Source organism: Panthera uncia, chromosome B1, assembly GCF_023721935.1.
Source record: "Panthera uncia isolate 11264 chromosome B1, Puncia_PCG_1.0, whole genome shotgun sequence".
NCBI classification, from domain to species: domain Eukaryota; kingdom Metazoa; phylum Chordata; class Mammalia; order Carnivora; family Felidae; genus Panthera; species Panthera uncia.
Window position 1 is genome coordinate 197,641,667 of NC_064811.1, and position 27,408 is coordinate 197,669,074.

Genomic DNA, 27,408 nt, shown 5'->3' on the forward strand with positions numbered 1-27,408 from the left:
GCTCAGGTCACCATCTCGCGGTCTGGTCCGTGAGTTCGAGCCCCGTGTCGGGCTCTGGGCTGATGGCTCAGAGCCTGGAGCCTGCTTCCGATTCTGTGTCTCCCTCTCTCTCTGCCCCTCCCCCATTCATGCTGTGTCTCTCTCTGTCTCAAAAATAAATAAACGTTAAAAAAAATTTTTTCAAATATCAAGGTCTACATATAACTGCTTCCTGTGTCTCATCATATCAAATACTGATTAAAATGATTTTTGTATATTTTTGATTTATTCAGAAAATGTGTTATAATTCCTGTAGTTACAGATAAGTGCAACTTATTTTTTTAAGAAGAATTGGATTTACACAATTGAAGTAAGGAGGAAATGAAAATAAATAAATCTATAATAAATGCATAGAAATCAACTTATAATAAACAAATATAGTGCATAGGTAAAATCCCATTATAGCTTGTATGTAAAGGGTTGGCGTTTCATAACTGGAATTTAATTTTGAATTACTTGTTGCATTTTTTTTATTTCAAAATATGTCTTTGGTTTACTTTGATTTATTTTTGGGTTATTGATATTCTCTGGTCTCTGACATGCCTGGTGTGCACCTAAAGTACACTACAATGAAAATGTGGTGCCATCATAAATTAGGTTTTTAGTATTTCAAGTTGTAATTAAATTTATACAAAGGGTATTTGAAGTATTTCTTTTTCAGGGTCAAATAAAAAAAAAATAGTGACATATGGTAGGTGATATCTCTAGGCCGTGGTAGGAAAAATCGTGAAATTTAAGCGTAGTTACAGTATATGTTCTCCAGTTGAGAAAGAGATAAATTAGAAGTGTACCAATAAAACAAGAAAAAGGCCTAAGTGATTGTACTTTCCCATATTTAGCAATTTTGTCATACCTAAAAAGCCCCAATTGGCTTGAAAGATTGTGCCAGGGATTAAAAACAAATGCTACTCAATGCATTTTTAATATATAGCCATTTAATATGTCATTTAATATATAGCCATTTAGGGAAATATCAATTTCAACTTAGAAAACCTTTATGATACACTTCATACCTGCTCATCCCAGATAAAATCAATGTGTTACAAGGCTTGAAATCATCCAGCTAGTTTATGTACCGGTGGTGTCCAATTCTGATGCACATTCTGTAGCATGTTTTTTCTCAGATGAATAATCACACTGGTAGTAAAAGATGAAGATACTTTCTCTCTTTGCTTCAGTTCATCTCAGGTTTGGGGGGAAAGTGAGGCAAACTAGTTGCTTCTCAAACTTTAATGCACACAAAACCTTAAGGATGGTGTTAACGTGGTCATTCTGCCTCAGCAGCTGTGAGCTGGGGCCCACAAGGTGTGTCCTTGTCAGACTCTCATAACATGCTTTGTAAAGCAAGGAAGTGAAGGAATTTGATGTCTGCAGGTTGACCATTCAGTTACCGACCTCGAGAGATGGGGGCATTTACATACCTGCACTGGGAAACTTGACCTGTTAATTTGACTTGACTTTGCCCTTTCCTTAACATCACACACAAGGAGTCGGTTAGCTGTCTGTGAGGATTCAAGCAATATAATGCGTCCAGTACAATGATCCGTCCGTATCAATGTGCGTGGTTGCCGTTGCCCGGACCCAGAGCCTGCTGCACCAGGGAGCATATGTGGGGTCACATTGGCTCCTGCTTCCAGATGCACGTCGTGCGTTCTGTAGCCATCTTGGATTTCTGAATAATTTTATCCTTGACCTCGTGGTTTTTAAGTGAAGCCTGATGGAACAACAGAGGGTGCACCGATGAGAGGAGGTGTCCCAGCCACAGCGCCCCCACACACGCACACAGTCCTGGGTGGGAGGCAGGCTGCACACAATCTCATCTTGCACAGCTGCCTGCATAGACCTGTTCTTCCGCTTCCCACCAATTTTTGCCTCTGGGTTGACTGGCGGGCTTCCCCACCTTCCCTGTCCCAGCCGTAATTCCCAAGCGTCCCCCATCCCAACCAGGTAACAACTCTGACCCATTCATTCCTGTTAGTGTCAAGAATAAGAACTGAAGTGTACGTCCAAGGTCACAGGAAGAATTTTAAGCTGGGCTCCTCTCGGTAACGTCCTTCCCCATCTGTCACCCTGGATAACCCCTCAGTCTGTGTAAACTGGGCTGCGAGAAGACACGCCGCATTGATACAAAGGGGTATTTGCGATCACCAAGTCCTTAGCGCCAGCCCATGTCCAATGTATTGTTTATTCTATAAAATGCCATAGCTGCATATTTTGTTATTTGTTCTATGGGGTTTATATGGAGCGGTATCAGTGTTAAATACTTAGAGTTAATTTTTCTGTACTTTAGGCCGACAGCCGGTATTATATGACGCATTAAAGAAATCGTTAGTGCCCTAACTGAAGGCGATCCCATTGAGAAACGTGTCTGATTACAGCCTTAGATCCGTGGATATTGGTTCTGTTCACCCACGAGCACACTGCTCAAGAGGGTTTTGTTGTTGTCTTTAAATGAGAGCGAGAGAGAACCTAAAATATTCGAAGAATTTGTTCTCATATTACGTTTTTCCAGAAGGGTAGACTTCCCAGATGCACACTTAGAATGTTTCATAAAGATTGCCATCTATGCTTGAAAAAACACAAAGCAAGCAACCATTGTCATGGATTTTGCATATAGTAAGGAACATAATTTTATTTTATTTTATTTTATTTTTTTAATTTTTTTTTCAACGTTTTTTATTTATTTTTGGGACAGAGAGAGACAGAGCATGAACGGGGGAGGGGCAGAGAGAGAGGGAGACACAGAATCGGAAACAGGCTCCAGGCTCCGAGCCATCAGCCCAGAGCCTGACGCGGGGCTCGAACTCACGGACCGCGAGATCGTGAGATCGTGACCTGGCTGAAGTCGGACGCTCAACTGACTGCGCCACCCAGGCGCCCCTTTTTTTTTGGTTCTTTTTTTTTTTTAATTTTTTTTTTCAACGTTTTTTATTTATTTTTGGGACAGAGAGAGACAGAGCATGGGAACATAATTTTAAAGGACCTTTTAAAATGGGTACGTGTTGGAATTGGAGTGTGTAGGAGTAAACACGGAAGTAGCAGACTTTATTGTCTGAGGACAAGCTTGGTTCGCCGCGTGATGTAAATGAAACGTACTGATACTTAAGAAGTAGCTAATGACCGATTTAACCTTGCTTGTGGTCTCGGTAGTACCATAAGAGAAAGAGTTAAGGCCTTTCGTTCTTCTCGTCGGGAGGAGAGCAGCCGAAGAACCTGTCTGTTACTCGAGCCATAATACCATTCGTATTACGCTCCTCAGCACTTGTCTTTGCGTCTCCACAGCGGTGGGTCTCGCTGCGTGTCAAGAACCCGTCCTTCCCAGCAACGGCATCAAAACAGGTGATCGGTATATGGTGAACGACGTCCTGTCCTTCCAGTGTGAACCGGGGTATACCTTGCAGGTACTTTCTTTCGGAGATTTGGGAATGGCGAGGGTTAAACTTCGTAGTCCCTGCCCAGCTTCGGGGAAGGCAACCAGCGCCTGGGATCTGTACCCAGAGAAGCTCATCTAGTTTCTCTCACCCTGTTTGGGAATCGCAGTGGTCACATTAAGCCCTGCCTGCTGGTCATCTTAATTAGAATGTGGAAATAGCTCTAAATGATAAAGCCTAGCGTCTCAGTTTTGTGATTATTTTATTTCAAAATGTATGTTCTCCCAAAGAGTATGCAGAGAAAATTCTAAGGGACAGAGTCCTGACACGGTCTCTTTCACCGTGTGACCCCGGCCACCCAGTGACGGGATCTGCTTTTGGGCGGTGTGTCTGTCCTGCTTTGTACCTCGGTCGCACATTCAGTTGGGCAAATGCCCATTCGGTACCTACTCTGTCCCAGGTACTCAGGTCCTCAAGTAATAGGTTGACATCGTTTTCAAGAAATATTGACAACTTTTTATCACTTTTTTATAATTTTATATGAAAGTTTTATAAACATCGAGAACCTAATGTGTAGCGACGTTACTTTTTCTGTTAATTTTTTCTAGTCTAACTGCAAATAAGCTTACTCACAAAATAGTTTCTCTCTGTCACTTAACATAATAATATGACTCTCCCTGCCGACAATATTACTAATCTCAGCACGTATGTTACAAAGTCCGGTGGAAATAGTTAAGCCCGATGTTGTGTCCGCTCTTCAGTTATTTGGGGTCACAGAGTACTTTTTGCGGCATGCTTATGACGACATTGAAGCTGATAGTATTTCAAGGGGAAATGTTTAGTTCTGGTCTTTAACTGATTTAATGAGCTTGAGGAAGCATCAGAAAAAAGTTGCAAGGTTCCAGAGTACAAGGCCACCACCATGAATGATACAAGTTCCAGAGTGTGTTGAAGGGAGATATTTTGCAGAGCTGAGACGGGTCACAACGACAGCTCACAAACGCCGAGCATGGAAGGAGTGCCCCCCAGGTGCCTCAGCTGTGTTCCTCCCTGTCACCCACACGGGGTGGGAACAGGAGGCCTGTCTCTCTCACTGACGAGGAGGTGGGAGCTGAGCCGGGGGTGAGAGAAGGGGGTGGAACAGAAGAACTGGTAGGGCATCCCCGGTGGGGCCACGCTTGGGAATCAGCCCAGGTTGTGGGTTTAGAGGACCCACCCTTCTGCGTCTGCAAGATGCCTGACACACCCCGGCAAGGGAAACGCATCATTGCAGTCACGACGAACAAACACCAGTGTCTAAAGTCACCTGAGTAAGAACAGCTACAACCTACAGATTTGGTGAGCACTACCGTAATTACTTTGACTCTGCCAGGAGATGGGCAGACCCTTCCTTGCAGAGCGGGACAAGAGTTACTGAGGAAGCTTTACTACACCTTCACACCTGAGCCAAGTTTTTAAATAAGCGTGCTAAGGCTATCTGAACTGATTCTTTAAGACAAATCTTTTTTTTTTTAAGGTTATTTCTTTATTTTGAGAGACAGACAGCGGCAGCACGAGTGAGGGAGGGGCAGAGAGAAGGAGAGAGAGAGAATCGCAAGCAGGCTCTGAGCTGTCAGCACAGAGCCCGCTGTGGAGCTTGAACCCACGAACCGCGAGATCGTGGCCTGAGCCGAGATCAAGAATCAGAAGCAAAGCCGACTGAGCCCCCCAGGCACCCCTCTTTAAGACAAATCTTAAACAAGTTACAGTATAAAGAATTCTGAGCCACACCCCAGGGGCTCCATCTAGAGAGACACAGCAGGATATACTGATACGCCATCGCGATGCCTCTTTGGGCGCACGTTGTAATTGAGCACAGATCCCCACATGTCGGTACTTGCTTTCCTTCTGGATGCTCACCTCCTTCCCACTGGTTCATGGTGCCACTTGGAGAATCCTTTTATAAGCGACACCTCTGCGGCCCTCCAAGAGGAAACTGGAAAGGATTATTTGCTAAGGGCCTTTCTTAGAAGGCACCAAAGGGTGTGCTGCCTGCAGGTAAGGCCTGAGGACACATGTCTGCCGAGCACAGCCTGTTTTCCAAACGCAAACCAAGCTGTCTTGTCTTGATCACAGACAGGCTCCGGCTCTGACCTCACAAGCTGCTGTGGGTCGTTCACGGGAGTAAGGAAGCAGCCTGGGTTTTTTGTTTTTAATTGCTAACGGTGGACAAGAATCTTCTAGCACAGTCACGTATTTGGAAGCACAGCGTGCATACATTGCACGTCATTTATGAAAAGCAGCCTTCCTCGGACAGTTTGCACACAAATGTCTGTGAGCGTGTGTGCCTAGGGAGGCTCCTGGGCGTGGCGCAAAGGTGCGATCACATGACACGTTGAGAGGGCTCCCGAGTGCTCGTGGGATTTAGGATTTCCATTTTCTGCAGGCTTGTTTCAGAGTTCTTTGAAGAGATGAAAAAAGAAAATGCCCATTCCAAACTAGTAAATAATAGAGTCCTGTCTTCTTTTGGATCCACTATACACATTTCAGCTGGAATCACTAACGTAGAATGTTGGTGCCGGGGGCGCCTGCCTGAGGGGCTCAGTCGGGGAAGCGTTCCGCTCTTGATTTCCACTCAGGCCACAATCTCAGTTTCATGAGTTCGAGCCCCACATCCGGCTGTGTGCTGACAGTGTGGAGTCTGCTTGGGATTCTCCCTCTCTCTCTGCCCTTCCTCTGCTCACACTCTGTCTTCCTCAAAATAATACATACATAGATGCATGCATACATACATACCTACATACATAAATAAAGTAAAATGTTTGTGCTAGAATCAATAACAGAATATGACCCAGATCAGTAATAAATGCCTCCTTTATTGGTAGCCATCAATAAATACCTTGAAAGGCTTTTGCACTTTATGTCTGTCCGTAATTCAGGAAGAAATTTATTAAAGATAATTCAATGGATCAGAAAATGAGTATACGCACAGCATGAACTTTAGCAGGAAATGTGCTGCACAGAATGTCTTCTTTAAGAGTAAATATAGTCTCCTTTGGCTGTAATGACTTTTTAACATATCAGAAAGTATGAGAAAATGAGTTTTGTGGCAGATGAATTGAGTTTGAAATGTTTCTGAGCTCAGGGAGTTGGTTTGTTACTGACAACTGCATTAACGCAAACGCTTGTTTGATGCGTTTGCGACATGGCGGGGATTACTTAACATGAATCAAAGATTTGTTTTCAGCTGCCTCTGTGCCAGTCGTGGGGCAAACGGAGGCTCACAGGATAAGCACGCATGGCAGAGAAGACCACCTAGTCACAGGGAGGAAAACAAAATAAACACGAGTAGTCTGCACACACAGGTGTCCTGTTGACTACCTTCTCTTTTATTGTGAGAGATTTTCGCACAAAACTCTCAGGATTTAACCTGTAGCTGGTTGATTTTTCAAACACAAATACTAGGACAGATATTCTTGAAGGCTGCAAGTTCAAAACTGCATATATTTAAAGGATAAAGAGACCGTGGGTGATGAGGATTCATTTGACTGCAGCCACAATTATGTGATGGTGTGCGAGGCGGTCCGATAACCGAATGAATAGGAAGCCTCCTGTTCGTCTGGTGGAGGAGGGACTGACAGTTCTCTGTGGGACCGTAAGGGGCGTGTGGGTGGAGTGTGAACCGTAAGCATGAAAGGTGAGTAGGTAGGTACCTTTTTGTGAGACGCTTGCATCCTGCTGAACTTCCACCTTCAAATCAGTCACCTCGCATTTCCTAATCATTTACAGCCTCCAAGATCAAAAGCTGTAACTTCTGATGATTTAAAACAAAAAAGACAACCAAGGATGTGTTTATTCCCCAAGCCTCCTTGCTAATAAGCATCGAGAAACGAGCACATCCCAGACAGAGTGTTGGGTGGGCCAGTGCAAGATTCTGGTCTTTACTGAAGGGAAACACAGTGATTATGGATTTTTTTTCCCCCATCCTGACTCAGAGCGTGGGATTCCTTGATAAACGTTAGTGGAATACATTTCACGATTTCTGACTTGTCCTTCGATCAGAGAAGGAAACCCCAGGAAGGACAGAGATTCTCGCGTGCGACCCGCACCTGCCCCGTTTCCAGTGACGTGAAGTCCATTTCCTTGTCTCCCACAGGGCCGCTCCCACATTTCTTGTATGCCGGGAACCGTTCGCCGCTGGAACTACCCATCTCCCCTGTGCATCGGTAAGGACGTGCCCGCGACACCGCCTAGAGGCGCACCTGCGCGGTCAGCAGCGCGGCGGCCAGCCCCTCGAGCTCCTCTTTGGGGCTGCACACGTTGCAACTCCTCTCGAAGCTCTTGTTACTTAACACGAACACCATAACGCGGTCGAGGCGCGAGGAAGATGGCCCAGGCGTCTTCTCCCACGGGGTGTACTAGTTCGGCTTTTTCATCATCTTCAGGCCAGCCTGCGCGGAGTAGGTGTGAGATTGTGGGCTCCAGGCACCGGACTCCAATTACATTTGTATCAGAAGGGCCAGTGGATTAATTATGAGAGGGAATGAGCACAGCAGGTCTGAAAGCCTGAACGTCGTTCCGTGTCAGCCTTGGGGCCTCAGGAAAATCAGGTTTCCAGAAAACAAAGTCAGAAGTCCAAATAAATGATGTGAAGTGGGAGGGATGGTATCGTATAGGACAAACAGAGAGGCGCCCCCCCACCCAGCCGCTGCAGACGTGTCCCCTAGGACGGGGTGCAGCCCGCCCCTTTAGGGAAGCACGTGCCAACCCAGCCTTTTAAAGACAAAGATGTGCCCTGGGGCCCAATTAGCGGTTGTCGAGAGTCCCAGGGGTTCCCTGGAACGGCAGGTGGTTTCCATTTCCCTCCTCTGTGGGAAACCTTGGAGTGTGAGGCCATGTGCGGTGTCTTGACTCTTTAAAGTCTACGTGGCGTTCCTGCCGCCCAGGCCTCGAGCCCCGCCCACTGCCCATCAGCCGTAGGTCTGACTCAGACACCTTTACTCACAGCTCAGGTGACCACACGGCTTTGTCCGGTGCTGACCTCACCTGTGGACTCCGTGTGCCCGACCTGCACACCTGTTGCCTTCTTCAAACCCTGTACCCCCTTCCCAGGTGAACACCGTGATGGTCACCTTTCTTGAATAACCCAGATGTTAGCTCAGCTTCCTTCTCACTCACCAAATCCGGGGTTCTTTGCCCTCGTGGGCCTGCGACCTCAATGCTCCCCAGTTGTGAGTCTCCCCCCCCCCCCCCCCCCGAGGCCTCGGCTTTAGGATCTCACAGGCTTTGAGTGCCTCGTTAGGCCCCTGCTGAGTGGTTGCTGGCCATCTGCACACGAGCCTAACCTACAGCCCCTGGTTTCGGGGCACCTCCTAGATCAGCAGGGGAACGAGAGTCCTTGCTCCTGGCCCTGCAGCTCAACCCCCCCACCCCCCCAACTTGCACACACCCCTGCTCTGCATGCCCCCCGGGATGCCCCAGGGTGCCTGCTAGTTCCCGCCTCCAGGCACAAGCCCTGCCTGAGCCCCACCTCCTGCACCTGTGCCCCCGCATCAAGGGCCAAGGTAAGGGAAGGTAGGAGTACCTCCCATCAGTATTTGAAATGTTGATATTTTGTTCATCACAGGGTTTGTTTCTGGTTGTTGTTGTCGCTGCTGTCGTTTGCATTACTTTTGAAGTTGCACCAACAGATGGCTTGAGGATCCGGGCACCTTCTTAAAGTTGGTACCCGGGGGACTTGCCTCACTGGCCTTACCCTCCCCCCAGCCCTGTCCGGGCTCCCACCCTCCGGTTGGAAAACAGCAGTGACAGAAAGTCGTTGCTACAGTGAGCGTGACTCTGCTCTTCCTTGTGCAGCTGGACTGTCACTTTCTGTAACTCGAATGGCCCTCCCTGCAGTCCCAAGGACCTTAGAGGCAGAGCCAGGTGTCAGTCACCACGGTACAGTTAGCGCACTGGGCTCTCGGTGACCCCGATGCCTGAATGACCCGTAAGTGACCGACGGTCAGACAATCTGGACTGGTACCGCAGTGATCATGGACGCCTTGTTCTTGGTCCCTCTCTTGTGTCAGCACACGGATGCTGCGTGGGGTGCACTCAGAAGCCCCTTGTCTCCAGAACTGCCTTCAAGCACCTTCATATTGCGTGTGCCATTTCAGGAGCGAGTGGGCAACTTTCCTGAATGAATGCAGATGATTTTTAAGTTCGTTTATTTATTTTGAGAGAGAGAGAGAGAGAGAGAGCCGCAGGGGGAGGGGTAATGCAGAATGAGAAAGAGAGAGGGGTGGGTGGTGGGGGGAGAATCCCGAGCAGACTCACACTGCCAGCCCAGAGGCCGACTCGGGCCCAGACCCAGGAACCATGAGATCACGACCTGAGCTGAAACCAAGAGTCTGACACTCAACCAACTGGGAGCCACCCAGGCATCCCAGAATGCAGGTGATTTTAAAGGGCACAAACATCCTTAAAAGTGTCCTCTGAGCTGGTCACACATTGTTCATGATCCATTCGCCGAGGACCGTGATCGCTTAGTGCGTTTTTCCGGCACCCGCGGGTAAAGCAAGGGAGTTACGCTCTGTTACGTGTTCCTCTGCAAGCCTGGTTTTCCGACCCCTCACGCAAATCCTAGGTATTAAATGGTTTTTAGTAATATACAACTTAATCACCTAGAACGGGACACAGATGGAGCTGTGCACAGAGGAAGATAAAACGGAACCAAACCTTTACAACAGAACCGCGGCCTTTATGACGGTCTCGTGCGGGAAACAGTGGCTGTCCTGTTATGTTCATCGAAGCATGTTCGTTTAAAAGTGAAAACGTTCCCTGGTGACCAATACCTTTTACCTGAGAGTGATTTCTTGGTAAAAATAAATGTCTAGATTAGCACGTCACCTAAAACGTTGACACTTTCTGTAGAGATTTGACATCCCAGGCGCGACCTGGAAGGGAGAAACAGTAACAGGGGTACCACCTTCGGGGGACCGCCTCCTCCTCCCTGCCTCTTACCTTCAGAACATCCATCTTCCTATTTATTTGTAAATGAAGAACCTTCCCTTAAACCTGGGGACTGAAACATTTTTAACTTTGAAATGAAATCAGCTCACAATGGGGATTCAACCAAATGACGTGCCATGGCACCCAGTGTTACGTGAGGGCATGTTTTATTCAAATAGTTAACCTATATTCGTCAAGTATAATTGATTTTTATCTTCGACTTAGCATTAACACGTCTCCTGTATTAGCAAATGTCGAAGATACGTCAGCTTCCGTAACACCTGCTGGCTCCTAACTGTTTACAAGCTCTAGAGAAAGGTTTTTCGTTGGAAGACTCACAAACAACCCACAATAAGTCTCAAAGTCTGATCTGAGAGAGCAGAAGGTTGTTTTTGTTTTTTTCTTTTTTCTTTTCTTTTCTTTTTTTTTTTTTTTTTTTTTTTTTTAGCTAATGGCTTCTGATTAATCCAAACTGGGGGATTTTAAGACTAGAAATCCATAGAGAGATAATATTTTATTTATTAGCTCTTGGAAATTTCAAGTACTAATGAAGACAAGTTATATCAAAACACTTCTCTACAGGTTACTGAGTGTCAAGCACCACTCTCAGAGCTCAACCAATATTAACCACTTTGAACGTGACAGCAAGCCCCAGACTGGCCACGCCGTTTGCCAGGGCCCTGCCTCTGGGCTGGTATTCTCTACACCGTGGGGTCTCTCCTGCAGGGCATGGCCTGTGCCCTGGATTAAAGTTCCACATATGGTTACCAAAAAGTCAGGAATCTGCACAAAAGAAAATAAATAAACCCAGTAAGATGTCAGGTCCCCAGCTACTTTATTCCAATAAACACCTTGACCTTTGGAGACACCATATTTGCCAGTAACTCCCTGCATAGGCTGCTTAACTATAAGAGAGGGTCAGGTGTGGAGGGAGTGTCTCCGGCAGGAGGCAGGAAGTCAGTCTACCAATGGTAGTGGACCAGTAAGCCCTGGGAAGAAGGCTGAGGCTTCAGCAATTGGAACAGTGGACAAGTATAAAGTAAGACAAGTCCATTGGTGGAGTTTGAAAACATCACAAAGGAAAGAAGATTGACACTCATCTTTTGGGGGCTCTGTTTGCATGCCTAGTCAATGATTTTCATATTTTTAGGTAAACTAAGTGAGGATTACGTGTAATGGTAACCAAATACTCAAGGAATCAGGTTGCCACTGTATATTTGAAAGGAGATCTACGCAATATCCAGGCCCTTGTCTCTGTCTTCACAACCCTGATCGTTGGCCCATGATAAACAAAGTTTGTTTGGTAAACTGTTGATGATGACTATTGATGATGACGTCCAGCACCCAAGTGCTGGGTCAGCTATTCATGTGAGACTATCCCAGTCCTCAATCGAAGATGTACATGGAGGGGTGCCTGGGTGCCTCAGTCAGGTCAGGATGTCTCGGTCCATGAGCTCGAGCCCCGCCTCGGGCTCTGTGCTGACAGCTCAGAGCCTGCTATGGATTCTCTCTCTCCCTCTCTTCCTGCCCCTCTCCCACGCAGAGTCTGTCTCTCTCTCTCTCTCTCTCTCAAAATAAATACATAAATAAATAAATAAATAAATAAATAAATATTAAAGAATTTTAAAAAAAGATATACATAGATATTTATATTTTCTAATTCCCAATCTTCTTTTCGTAAAAACTGTGTTCAAAATCAGAAGGGTCTATTTAAAAATGTCACCTTTACTTCACATTTGTCTCAGTGTTGCTGTCATTGATACAGCATTTTCCTGTCTTTTTCCCTGTGGTTGGACATACATACTTAGTCTCATTGCAAGATGAGAGCCCCAGGGAAGGGAGATCACTGCTCAGTATATTTAGGGATGCCGTGCAGATCCACCAACATGCCTTCACCAGAACTGATAGACTCGTGGGTAAAATGCATCCCAGCAGCTAGATTTTCACATACTTGGTTCTCCCACAAAGAGGTCACCTTGACAGGTTCTGCTCTAAACAACAACAAAGTTCACATTCAGGGTTTTGCTGGAATTATTCATTCGTCCCACAAAACTGCATTACTTAATTTTTTTTAAAGCCTATTTCATTAATAACTTATACAATGTTGAAATCCAGATCACGATTCCCTAGCTTGGGCGATCACCATACTTACTGGACTGGATTTTTTAAGACTTTAGATTTTTCCTCCTATCAACTGTATCCTCGACACATAAAATTTTTCTATGTTGGTGATTAAAAAAGCAAACAGTATTCCACACAGGTCCTGAGAGCTCTCTGAAAGAAGGCCTTCCACAAACTATTTTGCCTAATGAGAACACTGTTAGAATAGCAATAAAGCTTTTTAATGTGACTTCCTGGAAGAAGTGACAGCGTTTGCATTATGACTTCCAGATACAAGAAGTTGCCATTTTAATAGGTCACAAATGGTCAGGGATTCGAATTTCATCTGCTTACACACATATTATTTGACAAGTGTGTTATAAAATCAGTTGTTTCTTTATAGCCAAACCTCAGCTACAGTAGCATAAAATGTGAGTGACAGAAGTCCGGCCGGATGTGGGAGCTTACGTTAACACCCTGTCATGACGATGGATGTAAGGTTTCCTGGGGAGAAAGTGGGTTTAGTGAGCCGCACCCCAAAACAGAAAAGAATCCCAAAGGAAACGTATGCTGGTTAAAACGTCGGTCCTAGAACCAGACAGAGCTGGCATAGTATTCTGACCGCGTCGCTTAGGCAAACTTTTCATCTCTTCAGGCTTGGTTTCCTTATCTGTAAAATGGGTAATAACACGAACTTTTTAGGGTTGTATGAGAATTAAGTTCTGCAGTGTATTTACTCAGCCTGTTGGGTAGCACATAGTTATCAATGAATAGAGAGTAACTAATGCTACCACTCAATGAATAGCGACCTGTAACCTGGAAGCCATCGGGACTAACATGCATGAAATTGCACGGCACTTGACATTTAGTTGCCTTTCCTGAGTCTCCACGTACCAGAAGCAGATCCATTTGGAAAAACCGTCTTTGTTCTTAAATAGTTGACGCCCGAGAGGAAGGACCAGACCCGAGGGTAACTGAAGTGCATCGCGCTGTGTGTGTGCTGTGATTGAGGGTGAATCCACTTCTGCAGACTTGCTCTTACCTAGCACGATCCCATAGAGCAGCTGGAATTAAATCCCCTTGCTAGAAAGCCACGACCCCCAGCACTAAGTACCCTTGTCCACTTTGCAGCAACCTGCGGAGGGACACTGAGCAGCATGGGGGGAGTGATCTTGAGCCCAGGGTTTCCGGGCGCGTACCCCAACAACCTGGATTGCACCTGGAAAATCCAGCTACCTGTTGGCTATGGTAAGTGAAAGTTGTTGTTGTTTTTTTTTTTTTATTTAATTCCTGTAATTTCAACTTTGTAATTTCTATCTTGGAAAGAATTCAGCTGAAGAAAAAAAAAATGTGCCTTATTCTGTTGACATAACTGTCTTTAATTGAAAGTGGCTTACAGATTTAAATAAAGCTTTGGCAGAATAACTTCAAGAACAGAAAGTTATTAAAAAATCAATTCAGCCATGCAGCCTCTTTTCAAGGCAAATTAAATTAGATGGATGATGATATAGTAGGCACACGAGGTATATGTAGCATCCCTAATTCAATTATCCCTCTCTTTATTCATAATACCACCTTTTAGAATCTATTTCTGGAATTTAATAATGGTTGTTGTTTCTTTGGAACAATTTTTAAGGCTTTTTCAGGTTGCGACACATTTTATTACTGTTCCATAAGTTTTTGTAATTATGTATTGCATTGATTTCGGTTTATGAAAATGGCTTTTTATAAGATTTAGTTATGAACTTTCAGGATAGCCACCTTAAATAATTCATGACGTTAATTGTTATGTACAGTAAAATCTCATTATGGCCTTTTCCAGAAACGCACGGTCTTTGTGAAATTTTGATTCCCCGCCATGCCTTTCCTTGTCTGCACCATGATTTCCTTCATGGATGAGTTCATTAATTTGGGTTTTCCCCACCTGTGGTTTTTCTCCAGAGCACACACTGATAGGTGTACCAGGTCAGGTCCTTACTGAATGTCCTCGTGCATAGTGACTGAGGACATCTACGTGAAATGTTAGTTGGATGATGAATGAACTTAAGCCCAAGTGGACGTCGCTGCCCTAGATCATGGTTTTTTATTAGGTTTTCAAAGCTTTGGCTGAAAAACCTGTGTGCCGGATGGATGCAGCAGCAGTGATGTAGAACACGGAACAAGGAAGGGTCCCCCTGCTCAGCAGAGAGGAGCCAGGAGGAACCCCAGGCAGGAGGGCCCGGTGGGCATCGGTCGGGTGTGCGAGCACAGTCACGCTGGGGACCGACCCTGAGTGTTCCATCAGGGAGGGAGGGCAGCGTGGAAAGGCGCTCCCCCTGGGGAGAACTCATGGGAGCTTCCTGTCCGCTGAGGTCCCTAAGGGGCCAGCAGAGGTCAAATGGGACAAGGAAGGGGAGAGACCGCCAAAGGTTACAGAGGCTGTTTCTTCCAGGTTTTTAGTTTGGCTTTGTTTCTTAGACCATAAACTCTCTGAACATAGGGAAATACATCTGCCAGGTGCTTAACCAGTATTAGCTCAGTTACTCTCAAAAGGCTGGCCTGTTTTCCTAGCATAGGGGTCTGAAGACAGGGTTCATACAATCTTTGAGTCAGGCGGTGGAGGTGGGATCAAACATACACGTGACCCAGGCCATTCCAGCAGGGTCCTCAGGCCCTTCGGGGTCACAGGCTCATCAGGCAAATGACCACACCAGTTAAACGCAGAGATTCAGAGAAACGCGGCCCCCGCAGTCTGAGTCGGGTGTCGCACGGTCTACCAAGATGGGAGGTATGCCTGTCTCATGGGAAAAACCAACAGAGCCGCAGAGGGTTCGGGTGAGGACTCGCTAAAACAACCCAGGAGGAGTTTAGCACCGGGCTTGGCGGGTCAGAAACGGCAACAGCAGCCAATGAAGAAGTCAGCTGTTTTTTTTTTTTTTTATTATTATTATTCCAAGTATTTCCCACTTTGCTTTCAAATCTCATTAGAAATACATTATTCCGGAAGGGGTATAAATATTGTATTAACTTATTTTCCCAATTTGACCATTCTGTGATTGAAAAGGTTATTGTTTGGCATTTTTCCTTATGTTGTTCATGCGTAAACCAGCATGAAAGATACAATAATTCAGGGGGAAAAATCAGTCAAGTTGTCTGACTTTGTGATCATGATCTATGAGCCCAAAGAAAATATTTATTTGAAGAAAGACCAAAATGGGAAAAAAGATTTATGATATGTTATAATTAAAATAAATTAAGTTTTTAAATATTTGGTACTGCGTAATTCTGCGGTGTGAAAGTATCTTGAAGGAAAGGCAAAAAGAAACCTTGTGGCTCAAATCCTAAATACATACAAGATAATATCATTAGCCCTAGATTTTTAGAATGATGTAATTATGCCCCAGGATACAGTTGACTCTTGAATAACCTGGAGGTCAGGGGCGCTGACCCTGCATAGTTGAAAATCCACTATGACCTGATTCCACAAAAACTTAGTTAATAGTAACGTTACCATTGACCAGAAGCCTATCGATGACATGAGTACGTATGGTGTACGTTATATTTTGTAGTATATACTATATTTTTTACCATAAGGTGAGCTAGAGAAAAGAAAATATCATTGAGAAAATCTTAAGGAAGAGAGAACACACTTAGGGTCCTGTACTGTAAAAAAGCTGCACAGAAGTGGACCCACACAGTTCAAACTGTGTTGTTCAAGAATCAACTGTAAATTACAGATTAAATGTAATGCACCGGGTTTGCCGGAGATACATTTTAAAATCTATAAATATCCTTCTAAAAACGAAGTTACAAATTTAGAGGAAAGGCGTCTAAGTGGTGGTAGGTCCCCTGACAGGGATTTTTCCATCCCTGCTAGAAATGCCTTCTGAGGCTTACAAAATGACAGCGCTTTTTGCTGATGTTGAGAAAACTTTACAGCCTAGCTTTCAACTCCATGGGAGAGTTTCGAAACTCTTAAGTAAGTTAATTTTATCTCTTTCTGGTCTTTTATCTCTGCCGGTTCTCCCTTGTAATAACATGGCTCAAAACACCTCCTCTCCTGTGGTCAAAAGCACGCATTTGAGATCCACGTTTTCAGCTGCGTGTGACATATTTTCATCTGGGGCACCTGAAGGTGTCACGGACTCCATTCAAATTCAAATTGATCACTTTCTTCTTTCCCTTTACTCCGTTTATTCCAGAGTGGATTCTTCTGTTTCATCCCCTGTCTGTATCTACAGCATGACCCTTCCCTGGAACTTTTCTTTCCCTCATTCTTACCTTAGCAATAATTCCTCCCAGGATCTCCCAAGTCATAGGCAGACATCAGATCACTAGCTTGGAAATTTTGAGATAGCAAGTTTGGGTCTGAAACTCAGGAAAGTGCGATTTTGTGTTAAACACTCTGGAAGTTTCTTATTTAAAAAAACAGATAGGAACATAGCAAAGATGACTATCCTATCCCTTCATGATCATCTCTCCCTTTTTTTAAATGTTGATTTATCTATTTTAGAGAGAGAGAGAGCACACATGTGGAGGAGGGTCAGAGAGAGAGGGAGAGAGAGAATCCCAAGCAGCCTCCATACTGTCAGCAGAATCGGGGCTCAGTCCCACAAACCATGAGATCATGACCCAAGTCAAAGTCAAGAGTCAGATGCTTAACCGACTAAACCACAAAGCACCCTTCATTTCTCCCCCTTAATCTCCCACATTGTGTCCTATCAACACCAAAATCTTAGGATCATTCTGGAACATCTCCTGTAATTACCACCCAGGACACAGCTACTATTTTCCCAGTGGGACAAGGAGGGAGATTGGGATGACATGTTTCTATGGATGACACAATAGATGTTTCACCTGGAAAACTTCTGCTGTTAAGATGATCTTGGCAACCAAGTTGGAAGATCATAATAAGCGATATTTCCTCCTTGGAAGGACAACGTGATGGGTAATTTACATCAAGTGCGGTAGACTTACCAGCTCTTCCGAATGAACATGCACTGGGCGTGTTGCTGTCACTGCTCATGCCTGCTCCTGTCCCAGATCTCCTGCCTCAGGGACTGGCTCTGCGTGTGCATCGGGGGCGGGGGGGTGGTCTACTCCTAGCCCTTTCTCTGTCTGAGGTTTGGGAAACCAGTCTAAACAACAGAGGTTGTAGGGTCACTGGGAAGTTCATCTAGAAGAGGGCACCGTAGGAAACTTGCTTGCATAAGACCCAACGATACGGTCAGATTTATTGTGAATGTGTACTTAAACTTGGAACATTAAATGCCAAGGAGAATGATTGCTAAGCCCAGGGGTTCTGAAATTTTGCTGCGCGTGAGAATCCCCGGTGGGAGTCACGTTGTGACAGTGAACTTCTTGCGGCTTGCCCCTTGGTGCCCTGTCTCAGCCCCGCTGGCCACACCAGGAAGAGTACTCAGCAGGGTTTTTATCTAACACTTCCGGTATTTCGGATGAGGGAGTCACAGGTTTGGGGAAGCATTTCTTCAACTTAGGGAAGGCCACTTGTAACTGAAATAAGATGAGAAATGCACAAATGTTTTTTTCATAAGATTCTTATGCATTTTATTTTCAGTAGAAATTGCTTTACCCAAAAGTGTAGAAATCCAGAGGTTTTGACACAGTGGAGTAGAGATAGAATATTATTTCGTATGAAACCGTATGATAAACCAAAACTTTAACATGAATTACAAAAAAAAAAAAAAAAGGAATTGCTACCGTTATTACAGACTTTTCTTTAAAATAAGTTCTATTTCCATACTTTTAAAGTTAGTTCTCTCATTTCTTTAAACGCGATCTCAAATATCTGCGTGTACATTCCTGTGGTCTCGATTTTCAGTTCTGGTGGTGGGTTGCTTGGGGCATTCGTGGCTGTGCTGCCGGTAAACACAGATGAACCCGGTTCCTGCAGCCACAGGGATAGTCCACAGAGGCAGAACGTGGTATCGTTGCCTTTCTTGATGAATTTCGTTCAAGGAGGATTTTACTGGGGTGCTTTGAATCATTCCCTACCACTGGATTGCCCAGGACCAGCTGAGAGGGATTATCCGATCCATTAGTTAAGCAGCTGCCAGCTTAGTCAAATAATTCTTTTGATTCTGTCATTTCCTTCCAATGCCTGTGGATCAATCGATAGTTTCATTAAACAGGCAAAATGATTAGTTGCTTCGGCAACATGTGAAAACCACCTTTGTCTCAAGTTGCTGTTATTTGTCCCGGTGACAACCGTCTCCTGCATCCAGTCTCAGGGAGAGAACACAGCTCTTCTCTCCAAGTGCTGGAGGGACTTTGCGCGGCGGGGTGGGTGGGCAGGAAGTATGGCGAGTGCTCACGTCTGGGGGCTCCGAGTTGGGTTGACTAGAAAGTTTAGTTCCATCAGTCACTGGGGTTGTGAATGTGCCCAAGTTACCAACAGTGTTGTTGAACCTCATTTCCTTATCTTTAAAATAAACATAATAAAACATCATCTCATGGGGCTGCTCTGATTAATGCAGATGCTGGATATGGAGCAGGGCATTATTTGGCCGTTAGCCACTTTTAGTCACAAAACCAAATGCCCTAATGATTTTTACCCTGTTTTCTTTCCTCGTCACGGATTTCGGTTGATATTTTGGGTTGCTTTGGCACAAGCCCCATCGACACAGAATTTCTGTCTCTGCTTTCTTGAAATTTTCTAAAGGCACAGTCAACAAAAATACAACCGTGATTTTTTTTTCCTTTGTCTCTGCCTTTTCTGTTTAAAAACCACTGCACCAACTTTGCAGGCCACGCTGTCCAAAATGACCATGTCTTTGACCATCTAGAGGCGTATGTAGGCAGGCTATAAAGGATACTTCAGAAGAGTCACTCTTGCCGTGCATTTATTATGCACAGAAGATAGTAAATAGAGCATTTAATATTCACAAGGTCTATCATCCAAAAAAAAAAAAAAAAAATGAAGGTTTCACTCAGAAGTCAGGGTCACATTACTTTTTAAAGTTTTGTCAAATCCAAAGTCAAACGTTCTTTGTGCAGGTGACTTTTCCTGACACTTAATTTTCAGTGTGGACGATACTCAGAGCACAACAATAAGGTGCTCCGTAAATTCCACCAAATGGACATTCAGATTGATTTTTCTTGTTGTAATAACACATTTTTGTCAGCATTTCATGAGATAATGAAAGGATAGCTAGGCTATGCTTATTTCAATCCCTTCATTTTGGCTTTATGATGTCAAATCGGACACAAGTCACTGAAAATTAGATAGCTAAGTAATTCTGTTTTAAACCAGATTAGAACTGGGCTCTGTTCTGTTCCATCTCCTGATGTGTGTTAAGAGGTTTGATATGTGGCTGGATACTTTATCCTGATTAAAATGCTAATTTTTTCATAAGACCATAATTGCCATAATTCTGTTCCATTTCAAGTTTAATTCCAAGTCCGTAAAAGGCCACCTCTACTGTTGCCTTCACTTGGAGATATTGGCCATCTTTAACTTTTGTTCCCCCTTGATCTGCTTGCTGGCTTTCATTTCTTCCTTGACTGTGTCATTCTATGAATTTCAAAACGTATCTCTGGATAAATGCATCTGAAGTCTGCATATGAACATCTGAAACGAGCGTATTTTAAGCCGTGTCCCTGCTGTTTGATTTGATACCCAAACCGCGAGTGCATTCTGCAAGTGTCTAGTCTTGCCCTAGTTTCCCATGTTGTACATACCTTGGGACATAAATAAAATGTCAGCGATTCAGCAGTTGTTTGCATTCATCTTCATGGTGACCAATGTGTTGGGTGTTCATAAGCCTTTGCAGACCACAGCAGTCAGTGGCCCCGACTTTGGCACATGTGCACTCAGAAAAAGGCTCCGTTAGAACAGTTTCATTATTAGTATCAAAACCCTTTTTGGTCAGATCCATGGGCCATGATGCAAAAGAAGACTGTGTTTCTAACTCAACACTGGGTGAGGGACTAAATCCAGTACTGATGTGTACCTCGCTAAGTGGCCAGGAGCTCAGCTGCCACAATAATGTTGAGGGAATAGTTGGGAATTAAGGGACTAAGGGAGCCCCTAGTCCTTCCCTCTCTCCATCTCTCTTTTCTTCCTTCCTTCTCTCCTTCTGTCCGTCCTTCTCTCTGTTTCCATCTCTCTCGATCCCTCTTTTCTTTTCATGCTGCTAAATTTCTTTGAACCAGCATATTTGCTAACATTTAGAAAAAAAATTAACACTTCATTGATGGTTCTTCAACAAAGAGAAATATTCGACATTTTGAACTATTTACAAAAATGCTTTACATTGATGGCATTGCTCTGTACTCCCGTATGGACGTGACCTAGGGATAGACAAGCCAAAGACAGACTGGGATCATCCTTCCCTGGTGGCTCGTGTGCTGCTAGTTTATAGATTCAGACTCTGACACCTGGATTTCATTACTTGTTCTAAAATGGTCCTAACACTTGGTTGACGGGTTAAAGCTCTTTCCCCTTAGACAGGATTTTTCTCCTGCCTTTTGCTTCCTCTGCCCCTTTCTGAAGTATCCTATATTTTTTTTAAGTTTTTTTTTCCAGTAATCTCTACACCCAATGTGGGGCTTGAACTCATGACTCAGATCCAAGAGTCACCTCTCCTGATGAAGCCAGCTGGGCACTTCTGAAGTTTCCCATATTCTATTCTTTCCTTCCTTCCTCTGGCAGTCAAGGTTGAACAAATTTAATCCAATCTTGCCCAATGAGAACTGGAGTATCTCCAGCTTTCTGAGATTGTTCATTCTCGTACAGCACGTTTTCTAAACCAGGAAAGCGAGCTCTTTGCCCATGAGACGTGGGTGTAAATCTAACTCTGCTTGTCCTGTGCTGCACTGGACATAACACCTAACATCTCTGAGTCACGTTATGATGATACCAGTAAGGACTTCGCTGGGTAACTGTGAGAAAAATGTCTCTTGGTAACGCGCAGCTTCAGCTTGATAATTGGCCTCACACTTCCGTCCAAACATAGGGGGCTGTGATGTTCTGTGCCTCCTCATGGTTTTTCTCCGTGGTAGATGACACTGTGTTTCTTGGAAGACTATATTTACTGAGTGCCTATATCTCTCTCTCCTACTTGGCTTGAACTTCTCTCATGCTTTTTTTCACTGAATTCTGCTTTCGATAACTGTATTTCCCATCAATATCCGAGTAGATATGTTTGCTTGAAATTTTCTCTGTACTTAACACTAAGTGAGGCCACCCATGAAAGTATTATCTTTACTTTTCAAAACCTAGAAAACATGGGTCACTATAGGAGATGACAAGCAAAAATAAAGCTCTTCTCTATCAAGAGCAGATGAGCCATACCACAAAGTAAAGCTTTTCTGACGTGTTGGGAGAATAATCTGTAATGGCTATTGGAATTCTCAGTGTAGGCTTTACACACCTAAATTAATTACATGGATTTATGTGAACACAGATGCCTTTGGAGTTCTATAGAAACTATTTAAGTGGCTTAAAATGTATCAGCATCGGAGTCAACTAGATTTTCAAAAATGGCACAAAGTCATAGCGAATCAGTCTAAATCATTCTGATTTTTATTTTCTTCTAAATTATCATCGACCTCTTATCTGGTACATAGACCAATAGGATTCCAGTGACAGTGGTCACTTGGACAATCTTTTGGTGTGTGAACCGTGCCAGGGTATGAGATTGAAGTGTAGAAGTCACGGTGGGGTTTTAGATTGGGTTTTTTGCAAAAATCAGTCACTGGCTTTGTGTGCATAATGCAACTGAAATAATCACCTGCTAAACTAGCCAGTCTCTTGTGTCATGATATGACCATCCATTTGAAAGCCACTTTGAAAGGCTGTTGCACTTTTTTTAGACCCATTTCAGCATCTTTCTTGATGAAGTTGCAAATTAGCTTATGGATGATCCAACATACATACAATTCATTGCCAGACGAAATCATTGCCGTCCTTGTGAGTACCAGTCATACTCCAAGCATCATGCCTGTATATTTCTGTGATGTAATGCTAGTAATTGTATTTGACAAAGATGCGGACTGAGAGACATTAATTACGTGAACAAAGGTCATACAGCCAGTAGGTGGCACAGGTGACATTGAACCAACGTGCGTTGTCACCCAAAATGTGTGCTCTGCCACTGTGACTGCCTTGTTCTGCCTCCCGGAGGATCGTGCGTGGGGACACTGATGCCATTTTAATCACTTTTGACACATGTTGCCCTTATGCATTTTGATGTTAACTCTCACTAATTTTGCTTATTTTTTCACAGGTGCACATATTCAATTTCTGAATTTTTCTACCGAAGCTAATCACGACTACCTTGAAATTCAGAACGGACCCCACCACGGCAGCCCCATGATCGGGCAGTTCAGTGGCACAGAACCCCCTTCCTCCCTGCTCAGTACGACACATGAAACGCTCATCCACTTTTACAGCGACCATTCCCAGAACCGGCAAGGGTTTAAACTCACTTACCAAGGTAAGGAATCAGCAAAAACCCAGATTTATCTCTTTCACTTAAACTGAATGGAAATAGCATCCTCCCCGATGGGTTACAAATGTGCAGAGCTGGAACCACTGGTTCCCTGACTGGTAACGGACCCAGGGCTGCTCACACGGCATAGACGCGAGCAGAGGCCTCGACGGGGATGGGGGGCCACCGCACTGTCCTCACGTGTCGCTGCCAGTCACGCCCTGCTGCGGCCCACATCACACTCCTGAGCAGCTGGCCCCGCATCACGGACACCTCCCCATCTGTCATGGTCCTCTGGCTGCCGGGGCTTCTCGTCCCCTCCGGACGTGCGGGCAAATCCAGTCACAGCGGCAGCGGGGCTGGAGGCGTGTCTCCTGCACTGGCTGTTGTCAGAGCTCGAAAATAATGGCTGAAGGTATCAGTCGAGTCACTTCCAGTTACGCTAGGAAGAAAATGCAGTGAACCAACTTCGTTTTTAAACTCTCTGAACGCGAGACTTGAAGACAAGTTTGAATCAAGCCTCATCCAACCATTTTTGACAAGAGAAAAAGTTCAGAGTTTTCATTTCGTACCAGATGATTTAGCTGGCGTTTCTTGGTTATCGTTAAATCCTACGAAGCTGGAAATGTCAACACAAGGGCTTTTCGTTTTTAAAAATCTTAATTAAATCACTTGCTTTCTTTAATTTCATCGACTGCCTTTGAAATTAAGGGTTTTACTGTTTTACTCAAAGATGACGCATTTTATGTTGAAGTTTCAGACATTGGTACTCAAGTTGTTACTTAAATATAAAATCTACACTTAGATTTCCAAATCTGGGGTCTCTTAAGATACAAAACCCCAGTAGGAGGGAAATAAAGACTGGGGCAGGGAGGAATGCGGCAGGAGACGTGGCCAGAATGTTCTTGATGCAGATGGTGTCCTTCACTGCTTCCCGCTGTACCCCATCCCCCTCAAGAAAGTGTCGCTTGCACACACACACACACACACACACACACACACACACCACGTCTCTTTAGACATGTATTTTTAAGTGTATTTATTTATTGAGAGAGAAAAGGGGAGGGGCTGAGAGAGGGAGAGAGAGAATCCCAAGCCGTCAGCTCAGAGGCCCACTTGGGGCTCAGACTCATGAACTGTGAGATTGGGACCTGGGCAGAAGCCAAGAGTCAGAAGCTTGACCGACCCAGCCACCTGGTGCTTCTATTTATATGTAATTGTCAGTGTCCCTTCGAGTCCTGTCTTCCTTCGGCTCCCACTTTCTAGGAGACATTGAAGCACTGTCTGCACCACCTGTCCCAGTTTCTAAGACTTTCCCCACCTTCTCCTTCCCATTCTCATCCAGACTCTGACACAGCATCGTGTCTAGGTGTTCTTTCATTCCAGCGGCCTTCCGTGCTGCTATACCCCCCGCCACACGCCGTGGCCCGTGTTCTGTGGTAGCGTTCGGTGGTGTTCCCGCCTCTGGCCCAGGACCCTGCCCCCTCCCTGAGGGCCCACACAGTCTCTTGGCGATTCCGCTGCCCCCCCACCCCCCTACTGCTTCTTACATCTCTGGGCCTCGGTCGTTCTCTTCTGCCGGACAGCCGCGCGTGCAGGGCTGGCCGAGCCCCAGCTGCTCATCACCCCCTTTCCCCCAGTGTCCTCAACACATTCGAAGCCTGTGTGGTGTGAGTGCTGGACGGCCTGGCTGCTCCTGTCCCCGATTCCAGTCCTGCGAGTCCCGGGGCCGGGTGTCTGTCCCACTGCCACACATCCCCTGGGCATTGGGCTGGCCCGTGAGCCCTGTGTGCAAAACCGAGCAAACGGTTTCTTCTCCGGGTAGGTTCCTCTTCCAGCCTTTCCCATCCCTCTGAGGACACGGTGCGCATTTGAGCTACCTGCTCCAGCTGCAGAACTGGCGTACTCGTGCCCCCGTGCCCGCTTTCCTGGGGACGTGACCCCGTGCGTCATGACTCTTGCCCCAGCTCCCAGTTAGGCAACATCGCGCAGTCCCACCAGATGCCGCCACGCATCTTGTCCTCACCGCCCTCCTCTTTGTCCCTGAAAACTGTCAGACCCTTCAAAGTCCTACCACGTTTGTTCTTCCCACTTCTGACGCTAAGGCATCAACAGCCCCCGTATCTAGAATGAAATGCAGAACGACTTCAGCCTTGGTAAAGTGACCCTCTAGCCGAAAGGATTATTTAGTGCCCCTAGAGAAAAGGTCTCCTGCAGCAGAAAGAACAGGGCTCTGACCGTAAGATCAGCACAGGTATGGAGGGGTGGGAAGAGGGGTTTTCCTCTACAGGGAGGAGCGGCAAGGCTACGGGGGCCTGGGTCTGGGAAGCGGGTGAGCAGGAGAGACCGTGGTGGGTGGTGAGTCAGGAAAGGTCCTACCCTGAGAGCAGGCTGCCCGCGGAGCGCCGTCTGCTGGCTGGGGCTCGGGCGCCCAGTACGACCTGGTAGGAGCAGAGACCAGTGTTTTGTTCCGGCTCCTCGGTGGGAACAGGCGGTGAAGCTCACCATCTGGGAGACATGATGAGACGAGATGAGAATCTGGAGAATTCGTGTATTGTCCAGCCACAGGCAAACACGGGTGTTCCTGACTCTTCTGTAAGTGGCAGGGGAGGGGAAGGTCTTGGAAGAAAGGCATCTCCTGGCACGTGTGCGTGTGCGTGTGTTGGGGGTTCCCTCACCTTCCTGCTGGAAGGCTTGGCAGGTGTCTAAGGGAGATGTGGCTTTCACCTCAACACACCTCTCTCTGTTGCGTCCTGTCCTCTTCACCTGTTTGTATGCTGAACTTGAAACTTGAATCATAGTTGCCATGAATTCAGTGCTTCTTTTTCATATTTTTGTATATCTGGTGTACACCCTTTACCTAATTCTATTGAAGTACATTTTATTAAAGTATGAACATTTCATTCATGATCATCATTTTATTTATTTTTAAAAATTTCTTAATGTTTATTTATTTTTGAGAGAGAGAGCGTAAACAGGGAGGGGCAGAGAGAGGGAGACACAGAATCCGAAACAGGCTCCAGGCTCTGAGCGGTCAGCACAGAGCCTCACGCGGAGCTGGAACCTACTAACTGTGAGATCATGACCTGAGCCGAAATCAGCCGCTTAACCGACTGAGCCCCCAAGGCATCCCTTGTTTACTTTTTTTGGAGTTTACTTATTTTGGTCAAGGGGGAGGGAGCAAGAGGGAGGGAGTGCAAACGTGTAGAAGAGGGGCAGAGAGAGAGAGAGGGAGAGAGAGAATCCCAAGCAAACTCCACACTGTCAGCACAGAGCCCGACGCAGGGCTCAAACTCACGAACTGTGAGATCATGACCAGAGCTGAAATCGAGAGTCAGCCACTTAACAGACTGAGCCACTCAGGCACCCCATGATTGTCATTTTAGACTTGGCTATTACATGGTGACCTCCATTGTTCAATTGGCATGACTTTAATGTATGAGTCAATAAGAAAAATATACATAATTACACATCTCAAACCATGAGCTGCCAATTAAGTGATTTATCTCACTTGATCCCGAGAACTTTTGAAAAGTCTTCCCCACTTGGAGTATTCTTAATACTGTATTCAAAATTTAACTTCTCTCTCCTTCTTGGCCTGCAAAACTCAAGTACAAATTCCCATGATTTATATGGAAGTTCTGGAACTGTATTTTATCTTACTTAACTCTAACCTCCACAGTTCGAAAAATATTTCTTGTTTTATCTCTCTTGATATTTTCCAGATAGGGTTATTAAGGCCATGTCCACATAATTCTAAAGCTGTCAATTACTGAAATCCAAAAAGAATGCTCTAAAATGAACACACAAACACACACATACACAAAGTCTAAATAAGAATTATTTAGACAGTAGCTCATAAAGTTGCTGCAGTTGGCTAACAAAATACTACAATTTTTAATTGTCAGTATTTAGATTAGATTTCATATAGTTTGTGAGATACCCATAGATCCACTTTCCTTTTTTATCTCACAGTGTCAGAATCTGTAAACATTTGGTCAGTGTTCACATGTAGGGACAGTCCCCTGAAGTGTCATAGTGATAGCCCCTTTCAGAGTAGAAAACCATTGACTTCAAAAATTTCCCTTATCCCCTATGAGCTTTGAACATTGATGTTGTCTGTGCGGCCTTTAAACATTTGATTTCGTGAAGCCTCATCTAGGCCACACATCTGGTTGGCTGAGCCGAGCACATGTTTTATTTACGTGACGTCTGACTCTGTTTAAGTATCCATGCTGAAAATAAATAAATAAACAAGCAATTCTTAAACAATATATTTTTTATTGTAGGCAGTGAGTTGGCTATAATTGAGAGCTACAAAAATAAATAAAAAGAATGAGAACGTGAATTTGAGGTGCCCCAGTTTCTTGAAGGTCATGATATCTGACAGCGATGGATGGTACTTAATTAGATTATCGGTGTTTGTCATTTTGTAAAATGTATAAATTGGCAAAATGGCACAATTCTGATTCGAATGTCACGTCAAAATTCCT

At 45.0% G+C, this 27,408-nt stretch overlaps 1 protein-coding gene across 1 annotated transcript in view; it reads left to right on the top strand.

Moving 5' to 3' along the window:
* Window positions 1–27,408, top strand: part of CSMD1 (CUB and Sushi multiple domains 1) — a 1,037,384-nt gene that overhangs the window by 841,851 nt on the left and 168,125 nt on the right. Inside the window, exons 36-39 of the mRNA XM_049630105.1 lie at window positions 3,322–3,440; window positions 7,546–7,615; window positions 13,614–13,730; window positions 22,712–22,921. Coding sequence (XP_049486062.1) covers window positions 3,322–3,440; window positions 7,546–7,615; window positions 13,614–13,730; window positions 22,712–22,921 — 516 coding nt within the window. The remainder of the gene's footprint in view (window positions 1–3,321; window positions 3,441–7,545; window positions 7,616–13,613; window positions 13,731–22,711; window positions 22,922–27,408) is intronic.